Source organism: Oncorhynchus mykiss, chromosome 26 (assembly GCF_013265735.2).
Source record: "Oncorhynchus mykiss isolate Arlee chromosome 26, USDA_OmykA_1.1, whole genome shotgun sequence".
NCBI classification, from domain to species: Eukaryota; Metazoa; Chordata; class Actinopteri; order Salmoniformes; family Salmonidae; genus Oncorhynchus; species Oncorhynchus mykiss.
The window spans coordinates 49028877-49049298 of record NC_048590.1 but is presented as its reverse complement, the minus strand read 5'-3'; the positions used below and the strand labels follow the sequence as shown (position 1 = coordinate 49049298).

Here is a 20422-nt window from a genome sequence, read left to right as displayed (position 1 = left end):
AGGTCCCTATTCTGAAACGGTGCCCAATCCCACTGCTATCTCATTCCAAACTAGTTTTCTGCTGCTGCGTGTTTACCAATCCTATTGGAACTAATTTATTGGGTGCTTTAGACACCTTGTTAGTCTATATTATAAAGATGCATTCAGGGTGGGCAACGTTCTAAAATGTTTGTAGTTGTAGAGAGAGCAAACTATGAACTGTTTTAAAAGGTCCAATGTAGCCGTTTTAATCTCCATATCAAATCATTTCTGGATAACAATTAAGTACCTTACTGGGATTATTTTTGACCAGTTTAATTGAAAACAAACAAAAATTGCTTCTTTAGTAAAGGGCAATTTCTCAAGCCAGAATTTAGTTAGGATTGTCTGGGAGTGGTCTGAGTGAGGAGGGGACAACTGAAAATGTAGCTATTATTGGCATAGGTTTGGGACTCTCTGTCTTATTGGTCTATTAAAGGGATTCTCCGGTACTCTTGTATACTTTTTAGCCAGTAGTTCTGAAAGTAGTACTCACATGCCAAAATCATGGGCATTAACATTAGAGTTGGTCCCCCCTTTGCTACTATAGCATCCTCCACTCTTCTGGGAAGGCTTCCCACTAGATGTTGGAACATTGCTGTGGGGACTTGCTTCCATTCAGCCACAAGAGCATTAGTGAGGTCGGGCACTAATGTTGGGCGATTAGGCCTGGCTCGCAGTCGGCGTTCCAATTCATCCCAAATGTGTTCTATGGGGTTGAGGTCAGGGCTCTGTGCAGGCAAGTCAAGTTCTTCCACATCGATCTTGAAAAAACATTTCTGTATGGACCTCGCTTTATACACGGGGCCATTGTCATGCTGAACCAGGAAAGGGCCTCCCCAAACTGTTGCCACAAAGTTGGAAGCACATCATTCTCTAGAATGTCTTTGTTTGCTGTAGTGTTAAGATTTCCCTTCACTGGAACTACGGGACCTAGCCCGAACTATGAAAAACAGCCCCAGACCTTTATTCCTCCTCCACCAAACTTTACAGTTGGCACTATGCATTCAGGTAGGTAGCATCCCCCTGGCTTCCGCCAAACTGTCAGATGATGAAGCGTGATTCATCACTCCAGAGAACGCATTTCCACTGCTCCAGAGTCCAATGGCGGCGAGCTTTACACCACTCCAGCCGACTCTTGTCATTGTGCATGATGATCTGAGACTTGTGTGCGGCTGCACGGCCATGGAAACACATTTCATGAAGCTCCTGACGAATAGTTATTGTGCCGACGTTGCTTCCAGAGGCAGTTTGGAACTCGGTAGTGAGGGTTACGCACTTTCTGTGAGCTTGTGTGGCCTACCACTTCACGGCTGAGCCGTTAATGCTCCTAGAAGTTTCCACTTAACAATAACAGCCCTTACAGTTGAACGGGGCAGTTCTAGCAGGGCAGAAATTTGATGAACTGACTTGCTGGAAATGTGGAATCCAATGACAGTGCCACGTTAAAAGTCACTGAGCTCTTCAGTATGGTCATTCTACTGCAAATGTTTGTCTATGGAGATTTCATGGCTGTGTGCTCGATTTTATACACCTGTCAGCAACGGGTGTGGCTGAAATAGCCGAATTCACTCATTTGAAGATGTGTCCACATACATTTGTAATATATAGTGTATATATAAAACAGGTAAATCCCATTTTTCAAGCATATCTCAAGAACTGTTTTTGTTACGAATTGACTCTTATCAGCACCTCACAACCCTTTCAATCTGCACAGCCCACTCCCCATCTCCCAGGAGCTTGCCTGAGTGTCTGGGGGCACCATAAACGTAGGTCGAAAATTTTCGACCAAGCCATAAACCGGCCTCTCAAACTCTCTCTGACCTGTGTGACTTAACCCTGATTGGTTGCTAATGGGCACGTTGTCAGGGGGCACGACACCTGACAGCTCTTCTCTCTGTGCAGCCCACTGTCTCCTCACTTCTCCTCTGAGTGGACTTGTGGGATGGAGTGCGTGCAGAAGACCTTTAATATTGTTGTTGTAACTTTGTGTGTTTACTGTTACTGATAGTTGTTTGATTATATATATATTTATTATACAGTCCTGTGCTATTTAATTACTAATCCAGTTGTATTACCAGTCCATTCTGTTGTATTCTGGATCCATTTGCTTATCCTGTTGTATCCATTGCATTTATTCCTTATTTTCCTGTTTAACAGATAACCACATCCTTTCCACATATATATATTCCCTGTCTTGTGTGTGTGTGTTTGTGTGTGTGTGTGTGTGTGTGTGTGTGTGTGTGTGTGTGTGTGTGTGTGTGTGTGTGTGTGTGTGTGTGTGTGTGTGTGTGTGTGTGTGTGCGTGCGTGCGTGCGTGCGTGCGTGCGAGGGAGTGAGTCTTTTGTGGAGGAAATGAAGTACAAAACTCCATTACAAAGAACAAGTTGGTGGTTGGGAGAGGAAAAAATGTTGCATTTTACATTGATTGAGGACATCAAAAGATGCCTAAAGTGTCATGTCAATTAAACGTATCTCTTGAAACGGAATATGGGACGGATTATATCTACTGCAAAACTAACACAGTTTTAAGCACTCAAACAACGTTTCAAGTATTTTAAATGCACCCCCAATGAGCGCACGCACGTAGCGTGGTGGTCGTCAACGTCACAATACGTCATCACGCTTGCACTAGGAATTGCAAGATGGCGGAGAGTGCGGAATTGAAGGTAAAGCGCAGCTTGAAATCATTATAAATGTAAACGGTTAGCAAACGATATAATGCCAACGCAAGTCTTCGCATGTGTAATTTAAACGACAAGGAACACATTTTAGTGTGAATTTATGTGTATTTTTTGTGCAAAAGGATAACTTTAAAGGAATTCACTATAAGGGGAAAGCTGGAACATGTTATTGTTGATGTTGAGAGAGAACCGCTCGTTCGTTAGCGGTCTCCTGCATAGAATATCTTTATTAGCTAGCTAGCGGAATAATTAAAAAGTATTTTTCCTTTTCGGTCCATGTCAATTTAGTAGACATTTAGTTAAAAAGTATCTTATGACAATGATGGGTAGTAGTTGACTGTTTGAATGAGGATGCCGTTATCAGCTAATTAGTTGGTCCGCGTTTGGAGAGGGGACGAGCGGTCTTGACGTTCTGTCAAGCTAGTGAACAGAGGCTCCCGCTAGCGATGGGAGAAGGACTACATCTGCTTCTTGCTAGTTTAGGCGACTATTCAAGAGTTTTCACTTTTAATCAATTTCTCAAGACGCATAAAATGATGCACTTTTCAATGGTGTAACAGTGACAAGCTGTTCTAATTTGAAAACGGTTTCTAGCCTGGTTAGTTAGGTAACTTTTACACAGCGGTGTGGAGAAAAAGTGAATACATTTTTATTTCCCCAGCTGACTATCACTGGGTCATAGTGATAGATGTTGTAAAACGTGTAGCAATGTTCTTTTGATATGTTGACATCTTTGAACACGTTTAGGCTTTATGCTAATCTTAACACGTTGCTCTGCATCAAAATCAAACGTTATTAGTCACATGCGCCGAATACAACAGGTGTAGGTAGACCTTACAGTGAAATGCTTACTTACAAGCCCCTAACCAACAGTGCAGTTTCAATAAATACGGATAAAAGTAACAAGTCATTAAAGAGCAGCAGTAAAATATAAAAAATAATATTAAAAAAATATATATATATACCGGGGTTCCGGTTCATTCATTGCAGTTCAAGTTCTGGTAACTTGTTTTGAGTTAGTTTAGTTAGTTCAGCCCTAATTTACCCTCGCCCAAGATGTACTCTTTAAGGTCCAATGACCAAATGTTATTATCACAGGTATACTGTCTCTGACAGCCAAATACTCAATCTAAATGGGAATCAATGATACAATTCTAGAAGCATAAAGCCCTTTACATTCATATCACATCAAAAATAATTCTACAAATACAAAATATACACTTACTGCACACTGTTTTAACCGGCTTCATCACAGTTGCAGCCGACAGTATTTTACAGTGACCACACGTTTCTGGCGGCCTTCCGTTACACACAGGTATTCGGAGCATGCTAGATAGTTAATTAGCATAGGTCTTCCATTAACGTGCGCTGTAACTTGGAGATATGGCCGTGTGGGAACCCTAACCCTATAAAGATGTATATCAATGTAACCTTTTTTGAAAATGATTTCTCGCTGATATGAAAGATAAGGTTTGTATGCTTCCAAAACCGTACCACAAGCGATGCTTGTTCATGTTCAGGCCGAGCGCTGGGGTTTTTAACAAAACTGTACAGAAGATGCCTTCTTCCAATTACTCTTATGCATAATGTAATGGAACTGAGAGTCATAATGGAACTGAGAGTCGTAATGTAACAGAGTCATAATGTAATCGAACTGAGAGGCGTAATGTAACTGAGAGTCGTAATGTAACAGAGTCATAATGTAATGGAACTGAGAGGCGTAATGTAATGGAACTGAGAGGCGTAATGTAATGGAACTGAGAGGCGTAATGGAACTGAGAGGCGTAATGTAATGGAACTGAGAGTCATAATGTAATGGAACTGAGAGTCGTAATGTAATGGAACTGAGAGTTATAATGTAATGGAACTGAGAGGCGTAATGTAATGGAACTGAGAGTCATAATGTAATGGAACTGAGAGTCGTAATGTAATGGAACTGAGAGTCATAATGTAATGGAACTGAGAGTCATAATGTAATGGAACTGAGAGTCATAATGTAATGGAACTGAGAGTCATAATGTAATGGGACTGAGAGTCATAATGTAATGGGACTGAGAGTCGTAATGTAATGGAACTGAGAGTCATAATGTAATGGAACTGAGAGTCATAATGTAATGGAACTGAGAGTCATAATGGAACTGAGAGTCGTAATGTAATGGAACTGAGAGTCGTAATGTAATGGAACTGAGAGGCATAATGTAATGGAACTGAGAGTCATAATGTAATGGAACTGAGAGTCATAATGTAATGGAACTGAGAGGCGTAATGTAATGGAACTGAGAGTCATAATGTAATGGAACTAAGAGTCATAATGTAATGGAACTGAGAGTCATAATGTAATGGTACTGAGAGGCGTAATGTAATGGAACTGAGAGTCATAATGTAATGGAACTGAGAGTCATAATGTAATGGAACTGAGAGTCATAATGTAATGGAACTGAGAGGCGTAATGTAATGGAACTGAGAGTCATAATGTAATGGAACTGAGAGTCATAATGTAATGGAACTGAGAGTCATAATGTAATGGAACTGAGAGTCATAATGTAATGGAACTGAGAGTCATAATGTAATGGAACTGAGAGTCATAATGTAATGGAACTGAGAGTCGTAATGTAATAGAACTGAGAGTCGTAATGTAAAGGAACTGAGAGTCATAATGTAATGGAACTGAGAGTCATAATGTAATGGAACTGAGAGTCATAATGTAATGGAACTGAGAGTCGTAATGTAATGGAACTGAGAGTCGTAATGTAATGGAACTGAGAGTCGTAATGTAATGGAACTGAGAGTCATAATGTAATGGAACTGAGAGTCATAATGTAATGGAACTGAGAGTCATAATGTAATGGAACTGAGAGTCATAATGTAATGGAACTGAGAGTCATAATGTAATGGAACTGAGAGTCGTAATGTAATGGAACTGAGAGTCGTAATGTAATGGAACTGAGAGTCATAATGTAATGGAACTGAGAGTCGTAATGTAACAGAGTCGTAATGTAATGGAACTGAGAGTCATAATGTAATGGAACTGAGAGGCATAATGTAATGGAACTGAGAGTCATAATGTAATGGAACTGAGAGTCATAATGTAATGGAACTGAGAGTCATAATGTAATGGAACTGAGAGGCGTAATGTAATGGAACTGAGAGTCATAATGTAATGGAACTGAGAGTCATAATGTAATGGTACTGAGAGGCGTAATGTAATGGAACTGAGAGTCATAATGTAATGGAACTGAGAGTCATAATGTAATGGAACTGAGAGTCATAATGTAATGGAACTGAGAGGCGTAATGTAATGGAACTGAGAGTCATAATGTAATGGAACTGAGAGTCATAATGTAATGGAACTGAGAGTCATAATGTAATGGAACTGAGAGTCATAATGTAATGGAACTGAGAGTCGTAATGGAACTGAGAGTCATAATGTAATGGAACTGAGAGTCATAATGTAATGGAACTGAGAGTCATAATGTAATGGAACTGAGAGTCGTAATGTAATGGAACTGAGAGTCGTAATGTAAAGGAACTGAGAGTCATAATGTAATGGAACTGAGAGTCATAATGTAATGGAACTGAGAGTCATAATGGAACTGAGAGTCGTAATGTAATGGAACTGAGAGTCATAATGTAATGGAACTGAGAGTCATAATGGAACTGAGAGTCGTAATGTAATGGAACTGAGAGTCGTAATGTAATGGAACTGAGAGTCATAATGTAATGGAACTGAGAGTCATAATGTAATGGAACTGAGAGTCATAATGTAATGGAACTGAGAGTCATAATGTAATGGAACTGAGAGTCATAATGTAATGGAACTGAGAGTCGTAATGTAATGGAACTGAGAGTCGTAATGTAATGGAACTGAGAGTCGTAATGTAATGGAACTGAGAGTCATAATGTAATGGTACTGAGAGGCGTAATGTAATGGAACTGAGAGTCATAATGTAATGGAACTGAGAGTCATAATGTAATGGAACTGAGAGTCATAATGTAATGGAACTGAGAGGCGTAATGTAATGGAACTGAGAGGCGTAATGTAATGGAACTGAGAGTCATAATGTAATGGAACTGAGAGTCATAATGTAATGGAACTGAGAGTCATAATGTAATGGAACTGAGAGTCATAATGTAATGGAACTGAGAGTCATAATGTAATGGAACTGAGAGTCGTAATGTAATGGAACTGAGAGTCGTAATGTAAAGGAACTGAGAGTCGTAATGTAATGGAACTGAGAGTCATAATGTAATGGAACTGAGAGTCATAATGGAACTGAGAGTCGTAATGTAATGGAACTGAGAGTCATAATGTAATGGAACTGAGAGTCATAATGGAACTGAGAGTCGTAATGTAATGGAACTGAGAGTCGTAATGTAATGGAACTGAGAGTCATAATGTAATGGAACTGAGAGTCATAATGTAATGGAACTGAGAGTCATAATGTAATGGAACTGAGAGTCGTAATGTAATGGAACTGAGAGTCGTAATGTAATGGAACTGAGAGTCGTAATGTAATGGAACTGAGAGTCATAATGTAATGGAACTGAGAGTCATAATGTAATGGAACTGAGAGTCATAATGTAATGGAACTGAGAGTCATAATGTAATGGAACTGAGAGTGATGATCAAAGGCTACATTTATCCCTAAACTAGTTGTCAGAAATGCAAACCTGCATAGCAACCTTTTGCCTGAATGATTTCTCTCAGCATTGCTGCATGGTGCCTTCAGAGCAGTTGCCTACTTGCCTTCCTAGAATTATCTCATTTAAAGCTAGCGCGGTTCATGTTTCTTGTGTGGTTCATAATCAAGTGTACTAGGATCACAAATCAATAGCAATTGATTCAGATGTAGACATACTTCAAAATGACGTTTTTTTTTGTGATTCAAAAAGAGTGACATCAGTTTTCTCACGTCAACCATTTGATTAGGAACAGTATTTCAGACCGTGTTTTATTATGGGTTGTCTCAGTCTGCACATCTGTTGTGAGACGTTGCAGCGGACAATATGAGTTAGGGCCTAACTGACGATACCCGATGCTTGACAGGCTCCCTTTTGAGCTGCTATTGATCTGAGGGATATTTTTATACTTTACTCCAAAGTGTTGCTATTGCTGTGTGCTTGGAAACGGAAGTCCATGTTAATGTCCTCGGGTGTATCTCTTCTACGGCACGGCGTTGGTGTTTAAGTCTTTACTCCTCTCACACACGTTGTCTGTTGTTAGTTTCTGTTCCTAAACCATGTCCAGGCTCTAACTCGGAGCAGATGGAGTTCGTATGACATGAGATTGCTTCCTACAAATAGTATTTCACCGCTGATGATTAACGCTTCGGGTTTCTTGCAAATCATTACACTCGCATCAGATCATCAACACTACAGTGGAGACAGTCAGTATATCAGATCATCAACACTACAGTGGAGACAGTCAGTACATCAGATCATCACTACAGTGGAGACAGTCAGTACATCAGATCATCAACACTACAGTGGAGACAGTACATCAGATCATCAACACTACAGTGGAGACAGTCAGTACAGTGGAGACAGTCAGTACATCAGATCATCAACACTACAGTGGAGACAGTCAGTACATCAGATCATCACTACAGTGGAGACAGTCAGTACATCAGATCATCACTACAGTGGAGACAGTCAGTACATCAGATCATCAACACTACAGTGGAGACAGTCAGTACATCAGATCATCACTACAGTGGAGACAGTCAGTACATCAGATCATCAACACTACAGTGGAGACAGTCAGTACATCAGATCATCACTACAGTGGAGACAGTCAGTACATCAGATCATCAACACTACAGTGGAGACAGTCAGTACATCAGATCATCAACACTACAGTGGAGACAGCACATCAGATCATCAACACTACAGTGGAGACAGTCAGTACAGTGGAGACAGTCAGTACATCAGATCATCAACACTACAGTGGAGACAGTCAGTACAGTGGAGACAGTCAGTGCATCAGATCAACACTACAGTGGAGACAGTCAGTACATCAGATCATCAACACTACAGTGGAGACAGTCAGTACAGTGGAGACAGTCAGTGCATCAGATCAACACTACAGTGGAGACAGTCAGTGCATCAGATCAACACTACAGTGGAGACAGTCAGTACATCAGATCATCAACACTACAGTGGAGACAGTCAGTACATCAGATCATCAACACTACAGTGGAGACAGTCAGTACATCAGATCATCAACACTACAGTGGAGACAGTCAGTACATCAGATCATCAACACTACAGTAGAGACAGTCAGTGCATCAGATCATCACTACAGTGGAGACAGTCAGTACATCAGATCATCAACACTACAGTGGAGACAGTCACTACATCAGATCATCACTACAGTGGAGACAGTCAGTACAGTGGAGACAGTCACTACATCAGATCATCACTACAGTGGAGACAGTCAGTACATCAGATCATCAACACTACAGTAGAGACAGTCAGTGCATCAGATCATCAACACTACAGTAGAGACAGTCAGTGCATCAGATCATCAACACTACAGTGGATACAGTCAGTACATCAGATCATCAACACTACAGTGGAGACAGTCACTACATCAGATCATCACTACAGTGGAGACAGTCAGTACATCAGATCATCAACACTACAGTGGAGACAGTCAGTACATCAGATCATCAACACTACAGTGGAGACAGTCAGTACATCAGATCATCAACACTACAGTGGAGACAGTCAGTACATCAGATCATCAACACTACAGTGGAGACAGTCAGTACATCAGATCATCACTACAGTGGAGACAGTCAGTACATCAGATCATCAACACTACAGTGAAGACAGTCACTACATCAGATCATCAACACTACAGTAGAGACAGTCAGTGCATCAGATCATCAACACTACAGTGGATACAGTCAGTACATCAGATCATCAACACTACAGTGGAGACAGTCACTACATCAGATCATCACTACAGTGGAGACAGTCAGTACAGTAGAGACAGTCACTACATCAGATCATCAACACTACAGTGGAGACAGTCAGTACATCAGATCATCAACACTACAGTGGAGACAGTCAGTACATCAGATCATCAACACTACAGTAGAGACAGTCAGTGCATCAAATCATCACTACAGTGGAGACAGTCAGTACATCAGATCATCAACACTACAGTGGAGACAGTCAGTGCATCAGATCATCAACACTACAGTGGATACAGTCAGTACATCAGATCATCAACACTACAGTGGAGACAGTCACTACATCAGATCATCAACACTACAGTGGAGACAGTCACTACATCAGATCATCACTACAGTGGAGACAGTCAGTACAGTGGAGACAGTCACTACATCAGATCATCACTACAGTGGAGACAGTCAGTGCATCAGATCATCAACACTACAGTAGAGACAGTCAGTGCATCAGATCATCAACACTACAGTGGATACAGTCAGTACATCAGATCATCAACACTACAGTGGAGACAGTCACTACATCAGATCATCACTACAGTGGAGACAGTCAGTATAGTGGAGACAGTCACTACATCAGATCATCACTACAGTGGAGACAGTCAGTACATCAGATCATCAACACTACAGTGGAGACAGTCAGTACATCAGATCATCAACACTACAGTGGAGACAGTCAGTACATCAGATCATCAACACTACAGTGGAGACAGTCAGTACATCAGATCATCACTACAGTGGAGACAGTCAGTACATCAGATCATCAACACTACAGTGGAGACAGTCACTACATCAGATCATCACTACAGTGGAGACAGTCAGTACAGTAGAGACAGTCACTACATCAGATCATCAACACTACAGTAGAGACAGTCAGTGCATCAGATCATCAACACTACAGTGGATACAGTCAGTACATCAGATCATCAACACTACAGTGGAGACAGTCACTACATCAGATCATCACTACAGTGGAGACAGTCAGTACAGTGGAGACAGTCACTACATCAGATCATCACTACAGTGGAGACAGTCAGTACATCAGATCATCAACACTACAGTGGAGACAGTCAGTACATCAGATCATCAACACTACAGTGGAGACAGTCACTACATCAGATCATCACTACAGTGGAGACAGTCAGTACATCAGATCATCAACACTACAGTAGAGACAGTCAGTGCATCAGATCATCACTACAGTGGAGACAGTCAGTACATCAGATCATCAACACTACAGTGGAGACAGTCACTACATCAGATCATCACTACAGTGGAGACAGTCAGTACAGTGGAGACAGTCACTACATCAGATCATCACTACAGTGGAGACAGTCAGTACATCAGATCATCAACACTACAGTAGAGACAGTCAGTGCATCAGATCATCAACACTACAGTAGAGACAGTCAGTGCATCAGATCATCAACACTACAGTGGATACAGTCAGTACATCAGATCATCAACACTACAGTGGAGACAGTCACTACATCAGATCATCACTACAGTGGAGACAGTCAGTACATCAGATCATCAACACTACAGTGGAGACAGTCAGTACATCAGATCATCAACACTACAGTGGAGACAGTCAGTACATCAGATCATCAACACTACAGTGGAGACAGTCAGTACATCAGATCATCAACACTACAGTGGAGACAGTCAGTACATCAGATCATCACTACAGTGGAGACAGTCAGTACATCAGATCATCAACACTACAGTGAAGACAGTCACTACATCAGATCATCAACACTACAGTAGAGACAGTCAGTGCATCAGATCATCAACACTACAGTGGATACAGTCAGTACATCAGATCATCAACACTACAGTGGAGACAGTCACTACATCAGATCATCACTACAGTGGAGACAGTCAGTACAGTAGAGACAGTCACTACATCAGATCATCAACACTACAGTGGAGACAGTCAGTACATCAGATCATCAACACTACAGTGGAGACAGTCAGTACATCAGATCATCAACACTACAGTAGAGACAGTCAGTGCATCAAATCATCACTACAGTGGAGACAGTCAGTACATCAGATCATCAACACTACAGTGGAGACAGTCAGTGCATCAGATCATCAACACTACAGTGGATACAGTCAGTACATCAGATCATCAACACTACAGTGGAGACAGTCACTACATCAGATCATCAACACTACAGTGGAGACAGTCACTACATCAGATCATCACTACAGTGGAGACAGTCAGTACAGTGGAGACAGTCACTACATCAGATCATCACTACAGTGGAGACAGTCAGTGCATCAGATCATCAACACTACAGTAGAGACAGTCAGTGCATCAGATCATCAACACTACAGTGGATACAGTCAGTACATCAGATCATCAACACTACAGTGGAGACAGTCACTACATCAGATCATCACTACAGTGGAGACAGTCAGTATAGTGGAGACAGTCACTACATCAGATCATCACTACAGTGGAGACAGTCAGTACATCAGATCATCAACACTACAGTGGAGACAGTCAGTACATCAGATCATCAACACTACAGTGGAGACAGTCAGTACATCAGATCATCAACACTACAGTGGAGACAGTCAGTACATCAGATCATCACTACAGTGGAGACAGTCAGTACATCAGATCATCAACACTACAGTGGAGACAGTCACTACATCAGATCATCACTACAGTGGAGACAGTCAGTACAGTAGAGACAGTCACTACATCAGATCATCAACACTACAGTAGAGACAGTCAGTGCATCAGATCATCAACACTACAGTGGATACAGTCAGTACATCAGATCATCAACACTACAGTGGAGACAGTCACTACATCAGATCATCACTACAGTGGAGACAGTCAGTACAGTGGAGACAGTCACTACATCAGATCATCACTACAGTGGAGACAGTCAGTACATCAGATCATCAACACTACAGTGGAGACAGTCAGTACATCAGATCATCAACACTACAGTGGAGACAGTCACTACATCAGATCATCACTACAGTGGAGACAGTCAGTACAGTAGAGACAGTCACTACATCAGATCATCAACACTACAGTGGAGACAGTCAGTACATCAGATCATCAACACTACAGTGGAGACAGTCAGTACATCAGATCATCAACACTACAGTAGAGACAGTCAGTGCATCAGATCATCACTACAGTGGAGACAGTCAGTACATCAGATCATCAACACTACAGTGGAGACAGTCAGTGCATCAGATCATCAACACTACAGTGGATACAGTCAGTACATCAGATCATCAACACTACAGTGGAGACAGTCACTACATCAGATCATCAACACTACAGTGGAGACAGTCACTACATCAGATCATCACTACAGTGGAGACAGTCAGTACAGTGGAGACAGTCACTACATCAGATCATCACTACAGTGGAGACAGTCAGTGCATCAGATCATCAACACTACAGTAGAGACAGTCAGTGCATCAGATCATCAACACTACAGTGGATACAGTCAGTACATCAGATCATCAACACTACAGTGGAGACAGTCACTACATCAGATCATCACTACAGTGGAGACAGTCAGTATAGTGGAGACAGTCACTACATCAGATCATCACTACAGTGGAGACAGTCAGTACATCAGATCATCAACACTACAGTGGAGACAGTCAGTACATCAGATCATCAACACTACAGTGGAGACAGTCAGTACATCAGATCATCAACACTACAGTGGAGACAGTCAGTACATCAGATCATCAACACTACAGTGGAGACAGTCAGTACATCAGATCATCACTACAGTGGAGACAGTCAGTACATCAGATCATCAACACTACAGTGGAGACAGTCACTACATCAGATCATCACTACAGTGGAGACAGTCAGTACAGTAGAGACAGTCACTACATCAGATCATCAACACTACAGTAGAGACAGTCAGTGCATCAGATCATCAACACTACAGTGGATACAGTCAGTACATCAGATCATCAACACTACAGTGGAGACAGTCACTACATCAGATCATCACTACAGTGGAGACAGTCAGTACAGTGGAGACAGTCACTACATCAGATCATCACTACAGTGGAGACAGTCAGTACATCAGATCATCAACACTACAGTGGAGACAGTCAGTACATCAGATCATCAACACTACAGTGGAGACAGTCAGTACATCAGATCATCAACACTACAGTGGAGACAGTCAGTACATCAGATCATCAACACTACAGTGGAGACAGTCAGTACATCAGATCATCAACACTACAGTGGAGACAGTCAGTACATCAGATCATCAACACTACAGTGGAGACAGTCAGTACATCAGATCATCAACACTACAGTGGAGACAGTCACTACATCAGATCAACACTGCAGTGGAGATAGTCAGTACATCAGATCATCACTACAGTGGAGACAGTCAGTACATCAGATCATCACTACAGTGGAGACAGTCAGTACATCAAATCATCACTACAGTGGAGACAGTCAGTACATCAGATCATCACTACAGTGGAGACAGTCAGTACATCAGATCATCACTACAGTGGAGACAGTCAGTACATCAGATCAACACTACAGTGGAGACAGTCAGTACATCAGATCATCACTACAGTGGAGACAGTCAGTACATCAGATCATCACTGCAGTGGAGACAGTCAGTACATCAGATCATCAACACTACAGTGGAGACAGTCAGTACATTCTGTCTCTCTCTCTTATCCTTAGCTCTGTGTTGAATGCTAGATCCACTGACCTGGTGTCTTCCAGGGTTGGGGATTTGAAGAAGTGAGAATACAATACTCCCATGTTTTTAATGCCATAGGCTATACCCTACCTCCCAGTGGTAATGTTAGTGAGAAAAAGGCTTTGCAGATTTCGTGAACCATAGCTAGTGGTTGTAGTGTTCACTGAGTCAGTCTCTCCTCTCCTCTGAACTAGCCTCTGTAGAGGTGTGAGGTGACCCAAAGTTCATCAGTTGCTTGACTGGTAATGTGATCAAATGATTCAGAGCTGTCTTTCTCATCCCTGTTGAGTTGCACTACAGGTCTGATTCTGTAGGTAACACGGGTCTGATTCTGTAGGTAACACGGGTCTGATTCTGTAGGTTACACGGGTCTGATTCTGTAGGTAACACGGGTCTGATTCTGTAGGTAACACGGGTCTGATTCTGTAGGTAACACGGGTCTGATTCTGTAGGTAACACGGGTCTGATTCTGTAGGTAACACGGGTCTGATTCCGTAGGTAACACGGGTCTGATTCCGTAGGTTACACGGGTCTGATTCCGTAGGTAACACGGGTCTGATTCCGTAGGTTACACGGGTCTGATTCCGTAGGTAACACGGGTCTGATTCCGTAGGTAACACGGGTCTGATTCCGTAGGTAACACGGGTCTGATTCCGTAGGTAACACGGGTCTGATTCCGTAGGTAACACGGGTCTGATTCCGTAGGTTACACAGGTCTGATTCTGTAGGTAACACGAGTCTGATTCTGTAGGTAACACGGGTCTGATTCTGTAGGTAACACGGGTCTGATTCTGTAGGTAACACGGGTCTGATTCCGTAGGTAACACGGGTCTGATTCCGTAGGTAACACGGGTCTGATTCCGCAGGTTACACGGGTCTGATTCCGTAGGTTACACGGGTCTGATTCCGTAGGTAACACGGGTCTGATTCTGTAGGTTACACGGGTCTGATTCTGTAGGTTACACGGGTCTGATTCTGTAGGTTACACGGGTCTGATTCTGTAGGTAACACGTGTCTGATTCTGTTGCTCAGTTTGTAGAGTATGGCGCCTTCAATTCCAGGTACCACCCATACGTAAAATGTATGCACGCATGACTGTAAATCGCTTTGGATTAAAGCCTCTGCTAATTGGCATAGAAACTGCTAGAATATTAAATCTACTCCTTACATTGGTACGGGATGTAACCCGTGCTTCAAGATGCATCGATCCATAACTCAACTCTTAGGCTCATCCATGGCTTCAAATACTCTGTGGTTTCTGAAATCTGTCAGAAATAGGCCTAAAATGGCCTCAAATGTATTGCGTTGATATAGACAAGAAGCAGACTATATTGTTGCTTAAAACATTTCAATTGTTGCTATTGTAAAAGTCCTTCATCTGCATTAGTCTCATTCTGCAGACAGCTGCACCAACGGGCCTGTACAGTAACTCCTCCTGCTCTGGAAGCTTACAGGTGAAGTCTATTTGTAGAGCCTGTGGCTAGGCTAATCTCTAAATGACACGGTTCTCTCTCCCCCTGTCTCTCTCTCCCCCTGTCTCTCTCTCCCCCTCTGTCTCTCTCCCCCTCTGTCTCTCTCCCCCTCTGTCTCTCTCCCCCTCTGTCTCTCTCCCCCTCTGTCTCTCTCTCCCTCTGTCTCTCTCTCCCTCTGTCTCTCTCTCCCTCTGTCTCTGTCTCTCTCCCTCTGCCTCTGTCTCTCTCCCTCTGCCTCTGTCTCTCTCCCTCTGCCTCTGTCTCTCTCCCTCTGCCTCTGTCTCTCTCCCTCTGCCTCTGTCTCTCTCCCTCTGCCTCTGTCTCTCTCCCTCTGCCTCTGTCTCTCTCCCTCTGCCTCTGTCTCTCTCCCTCTGCCTCTGTCTCTCTCCCTCTGCCTCTGTCTCTCTCCCTCTGCCTCTGTCTCTGTCTCTCTCTGCCTCTGTCTCTCTCTCTCTCTCCCTCTGTCTCTCTCTCTCTCTCCCTCTGTCTCTGTCTCTCTCTCTCTCTCTGTCTCTCTCTCAGCACCAGGCTACCTCTCATAGGTAGGATCAGTGCTATTCAGAAGAAGAGACGTGTGCTCAGTAATCACCAAAGTGGATGATGACTGTTTTCTTCGTGTGTGTGTGTGTGTGTGTGTGTGTGTGTGAGAGATGATAGCGGTTGTGTGGTGTGATGTTACTGCTTTGAACTCATAGCCTACTACTTCTCAAACTGTTCCATTGCATCATGACTAACTAGTAACTGAGAGGCTATGTTATTGGACTGGACTGTTTGTGACAATCAGATTCTTCACAGGCTGATTTCATTAATGGGGGACTGAGCTGACTAAGAGAAACGTGCTATATTGACCCAGCATGACTTCACCTTAAGACCAGACACAGACATTTAGTTGAAGTTAAAGAGATGAGTTCCTTAGATAGATCATCAATGGCATCGTCCGACCAGACTGCTCATAGAGGACCGATGGTGGAGGTAAAACATCAGAAACACATTTGGTTTTACTGAGGTCGGTCTTCCCTTTTATTGGCCACAATACCTTTATTGTTCAATGCACAGTGTGGTGTTGAGGCAGATTGTGAAATTTCATTATAGCCTTCGGGTACCAAAAGTATAATTGACCATTTCTGCCCAAAAATAGCCTGCCTCTGCTCGCTACCAGCCGGGGTGATTTTGAAGCCTTGTGTTGCCGTGGAAACATATATAACTGGTGTTATGGGCTGGCTGGACATGTAATGGAAGCAGGTTCGAAAATGATTTGCATTGAAGCTTCTTTGGATATCCAGGTTTTCAGACCAGGTTTACGGCTGACGTCAGATCAGTTGAAAAGTTCTGTCTGATCAAAGCCTAGGCTATAACACTAGTGGTTCTACTGTTCCTCTTGTTGAGGAAAGGTGTGAATATGTTCTGAAAGCTGCAGAGAGAAAGCTGCAGAGAGAAAGGTGTGAATATGTTCTGAAATCTGCAGAGAGAAAGCTGCAGAGAGAAAGGTGTGAATATGTTCTTAAATCTGCAGAGAGAAAGGTGTGAATATGTTCTGAAATCTGCAGAGAAAAAGGTTTGAATATGTTCTGAAATCTGCAGAGAAAAAGGTTTGAATATGTTCTGAAATCTGCAGAGAGAAAGGTTTGAATATGTTCTGAAATCTGCAGAGAGAAAGGTTTGAATATGTTCTTAAATCTGCAGAGAGAAAGGTGTGAATATGTTCTGAAATCTGCAGAGAGAAAGGTGTGAATATGTTCTGAAATCTGCAGAGAGAAAGGTGTGAATATGTTCTGAAATCTGCAGAGAGAAAGGTGTGAATATGTTCTGAAGGCTGCAGAGAGAAAGCAGCAGAAGGATTGGCAGGGAGAATATATCACCTCTCTCAACAGATGATTTCCTCCTACCTGGGAGCAGCTCCAGTACCTATTTCCAGGTTTCACAGTTTCTCCTCACAGTTAGCCCTCTGCACACCTTCCCACAGCCTTTAGTTACACTACTGCAGCACAGAGACACTGTAAGGATGAACGCTAAAATAACAACTAAATGCTTTAAATAGCCAGTTTCTTATTGTTTTTTTAATTATGCTCCTATAAAAAGTGAAAAGGTAATTTTCTGATTCTGACACCATGTTACTATCGTAGACACTACATGTCAGTCAATTAAACCATTACCCCAAATATTGCATAGATTTTAATGGACATGACAGCAGGTTGTGACCCGGCCTCACCCTCACTTAATAATGACTAAACATAGAACTGGTCTCTCCCCTGGCCTCTCCCCTGGCCTCTCCGCTGGCCTCTCCCCTGGCCTCCACCGGTTCTCTCCCACCGGCCTCTCCACTGGTCTCTCCCCTGGCCTCTCCCCTGGCCTCCACCGGTTCTCTCCCACCGGCCTCTCCACTGGTCTCTCCCCTGGCCTCTCCCCTGGCCTCTCCCCTGGCCTCTCCCCTGGCCTCTCCCCTGGCCTCTCCACCGGCCTCTCCCCTGGTCTCTCCCCTGGCCTCTCCCCTGGCCTCTCCCCTGGCCTCTCCCCTGGCCTCTCCCCTGGTCTCTCCCCTGGCCTCTCCCCTGGCCTCTCCCCTGGCCTCTCCACCGGCCTCTCCCCTGGTCTCTCCACCGGCCTCTCCCCTGGCCTCTCCACCGGCCTCTCCCCCCTTGCCTCTCCCCTGGTCTCTCCACCGGCCTCTCCCCTGGCCTCTCCCCCGGCCTCTCCCAATCACCTCTGAGCTGAACATGTCTCATTAAGAAATGGAGTGTGCTGAAGACTAGATGTATTTCCAGTGGATGCTCTAACCATTTGGATTTAATTTGAGTTGGCATGTTAGGCCACAACAGAGGAAATGCCCTTTCTATTCCCGGAAACAGACATTTTAAAGAAAACATCGTAACCCTAACAGTATACGTTGGTTTCACTTGTTTATTTCGGTGTCGAACGACTGTGCAGAAATTTGCATGATGTTTCCTGTGTCATCGCACGTTACTTGGAACTGGAGTCAGCCGGCAAGCAGAACCACACCTGACTGGAGTCAGCCGGCAAGCAGAACCACACCTGACGTGAGTCTACTGAAAGAACCACACGGGCTACCTAATGGTCAACCTCTGTGGACTCACTGGCCTCTGTGGACTCACTGGCCTCTGTGGACTCACTGGCCTCTGTGGACTCACTGGCCGATCTTCTTTGAGACTGGAGTGCAGTGGAGATGAGGTTATGAGACTAAGTACCGAGCAGTAGACTGAGGCAGATATCTGTATCTCTCTGATTGCAGTAGGCTGAGGCAGATATCTCTCTCTCTGACTGCAGTAGGCTGAGGCAGATATCTGTCTCTCTCTGATTGCAGTAGACTGAGGCAGATATCTGTCTCTCTCTGATTGCAGTAGACTGAGGCAGATATCTCTCTCTCTGATTGCAGTAGACTGAGGCAGATATCTGTCTCTCTCTGATTGCAGTAGACTGAGGCAGATATCTGTATCTCTCTGATTGCAGTAGGCTGAGGCAGATATCTCTCTCTCTGACTGCAGTAGACTGAGGCAGATATCTGTCTCTCTCTGATTGCAGTAGACTGAGGCAGATATCTGTCTCTCTCTGATTGCAGTAGACTGAGGCAGATATCTGTCTCTCTCTGATTGCAGTAGACTGAGGCAGATATCTGTATCTCTCTGATTGCAGTAGGCTGAGGCAGATATCTCTCTCTCTCTGATTGCAGTAGGCTGAGGCAGATATCTGTCTCTCTCTGATTGCAGTAGTCTGAGGCAGATATCTGTCTCTCTCTGATTGCAGTAGGCTGAGGCAGATATCTCAGTCTCTCTGATTGTGATAGGCTGAGGCAGATATCGCAGTCTCTGATTGCAGTAGGCTGAGGCAGATATCGCAGTCTCTCTGATTGCAGTAGGCTGAGGCAGATATCTCAGTCTCTCTGATTGCAGTAGGCTGAGGCAGATATCTCAGTCTCTCTGATTGTAGTAGGCTGAGGCAGATATCTCAGTCTCTCTGATTGCAGTAGGCTGAGGCAGATATCTCAGTCTCTCTGATTGCAGTAACTGTCCCCAGGGTGTCACAACAAGCTAGAGAAGTAACATGGGCTCTTCTAATGGAACCCTTTCCAGCTACTTGGCTAGTCTACCGTCTAACACCGGGTCCTTACTATAGGTTGTGTGAACCATGGAGCCCTTTCCAGCTACTTGGCTAGTCTACTGTCTAACACCGGGTCCTTACTATAGGTTGTGTGGACCATGGAGCCCTTTCCAGCTACTTGACTAGTCTACCGTCTATCACCGGGTCCTTACTATAGGTTGTGTGGACCATGGAGCCCTTTCCAGCTACTTGGCTAGTCTACCGTCTAACACCGGGTCCTTACTATAGGTTGTGTGGACCGTGGAGGTGGAAGAACACAGCAGGGGCGAAGACAGGAAAAGAAACTAGGCGTCCAATGACGACGCTGCAGAGATCGAAGATGTGCGCACAATCTTGCAACGGATGGTTCTGATCGGGGAAAGCCCAGTGGATCGGGGAAAGCCCAGTGGATCGGGGAAAGCCCATTGGATTGCAATTCTTCTGCTCACCTT

At 43.6% G+C, this 20422-nt stretch overlaps 1 protein-coding gene across 2 annotated transcripts in view; it reads left to right on the top strand.

The window, feature by feature from the left end:
* The first annotated feature begins 2623 nt into the window (after window positions 1–2623).
* LOC110527003 (E3 SUMO-protein ligase PIAS1-like) overlaps window positions 2624–20422 on the top strand; it is a 109634-nt gene continuing 91835 nt past the window's right edge. For both annotated transcript variants that reach the window (XM_036963709.1, XM_036963708.1), the window contains exon 1: window positions 2624–2687. In XM_036963709.1, coding sequence (XP_036819604.1) covers window positions 2664–2687 — 24 coding nt within the window. In that variant the 5' untranslated portion in view covers window positions 2624–2663. The remainder of the gene's footprint in view (window positions 2688–20422) is intronic.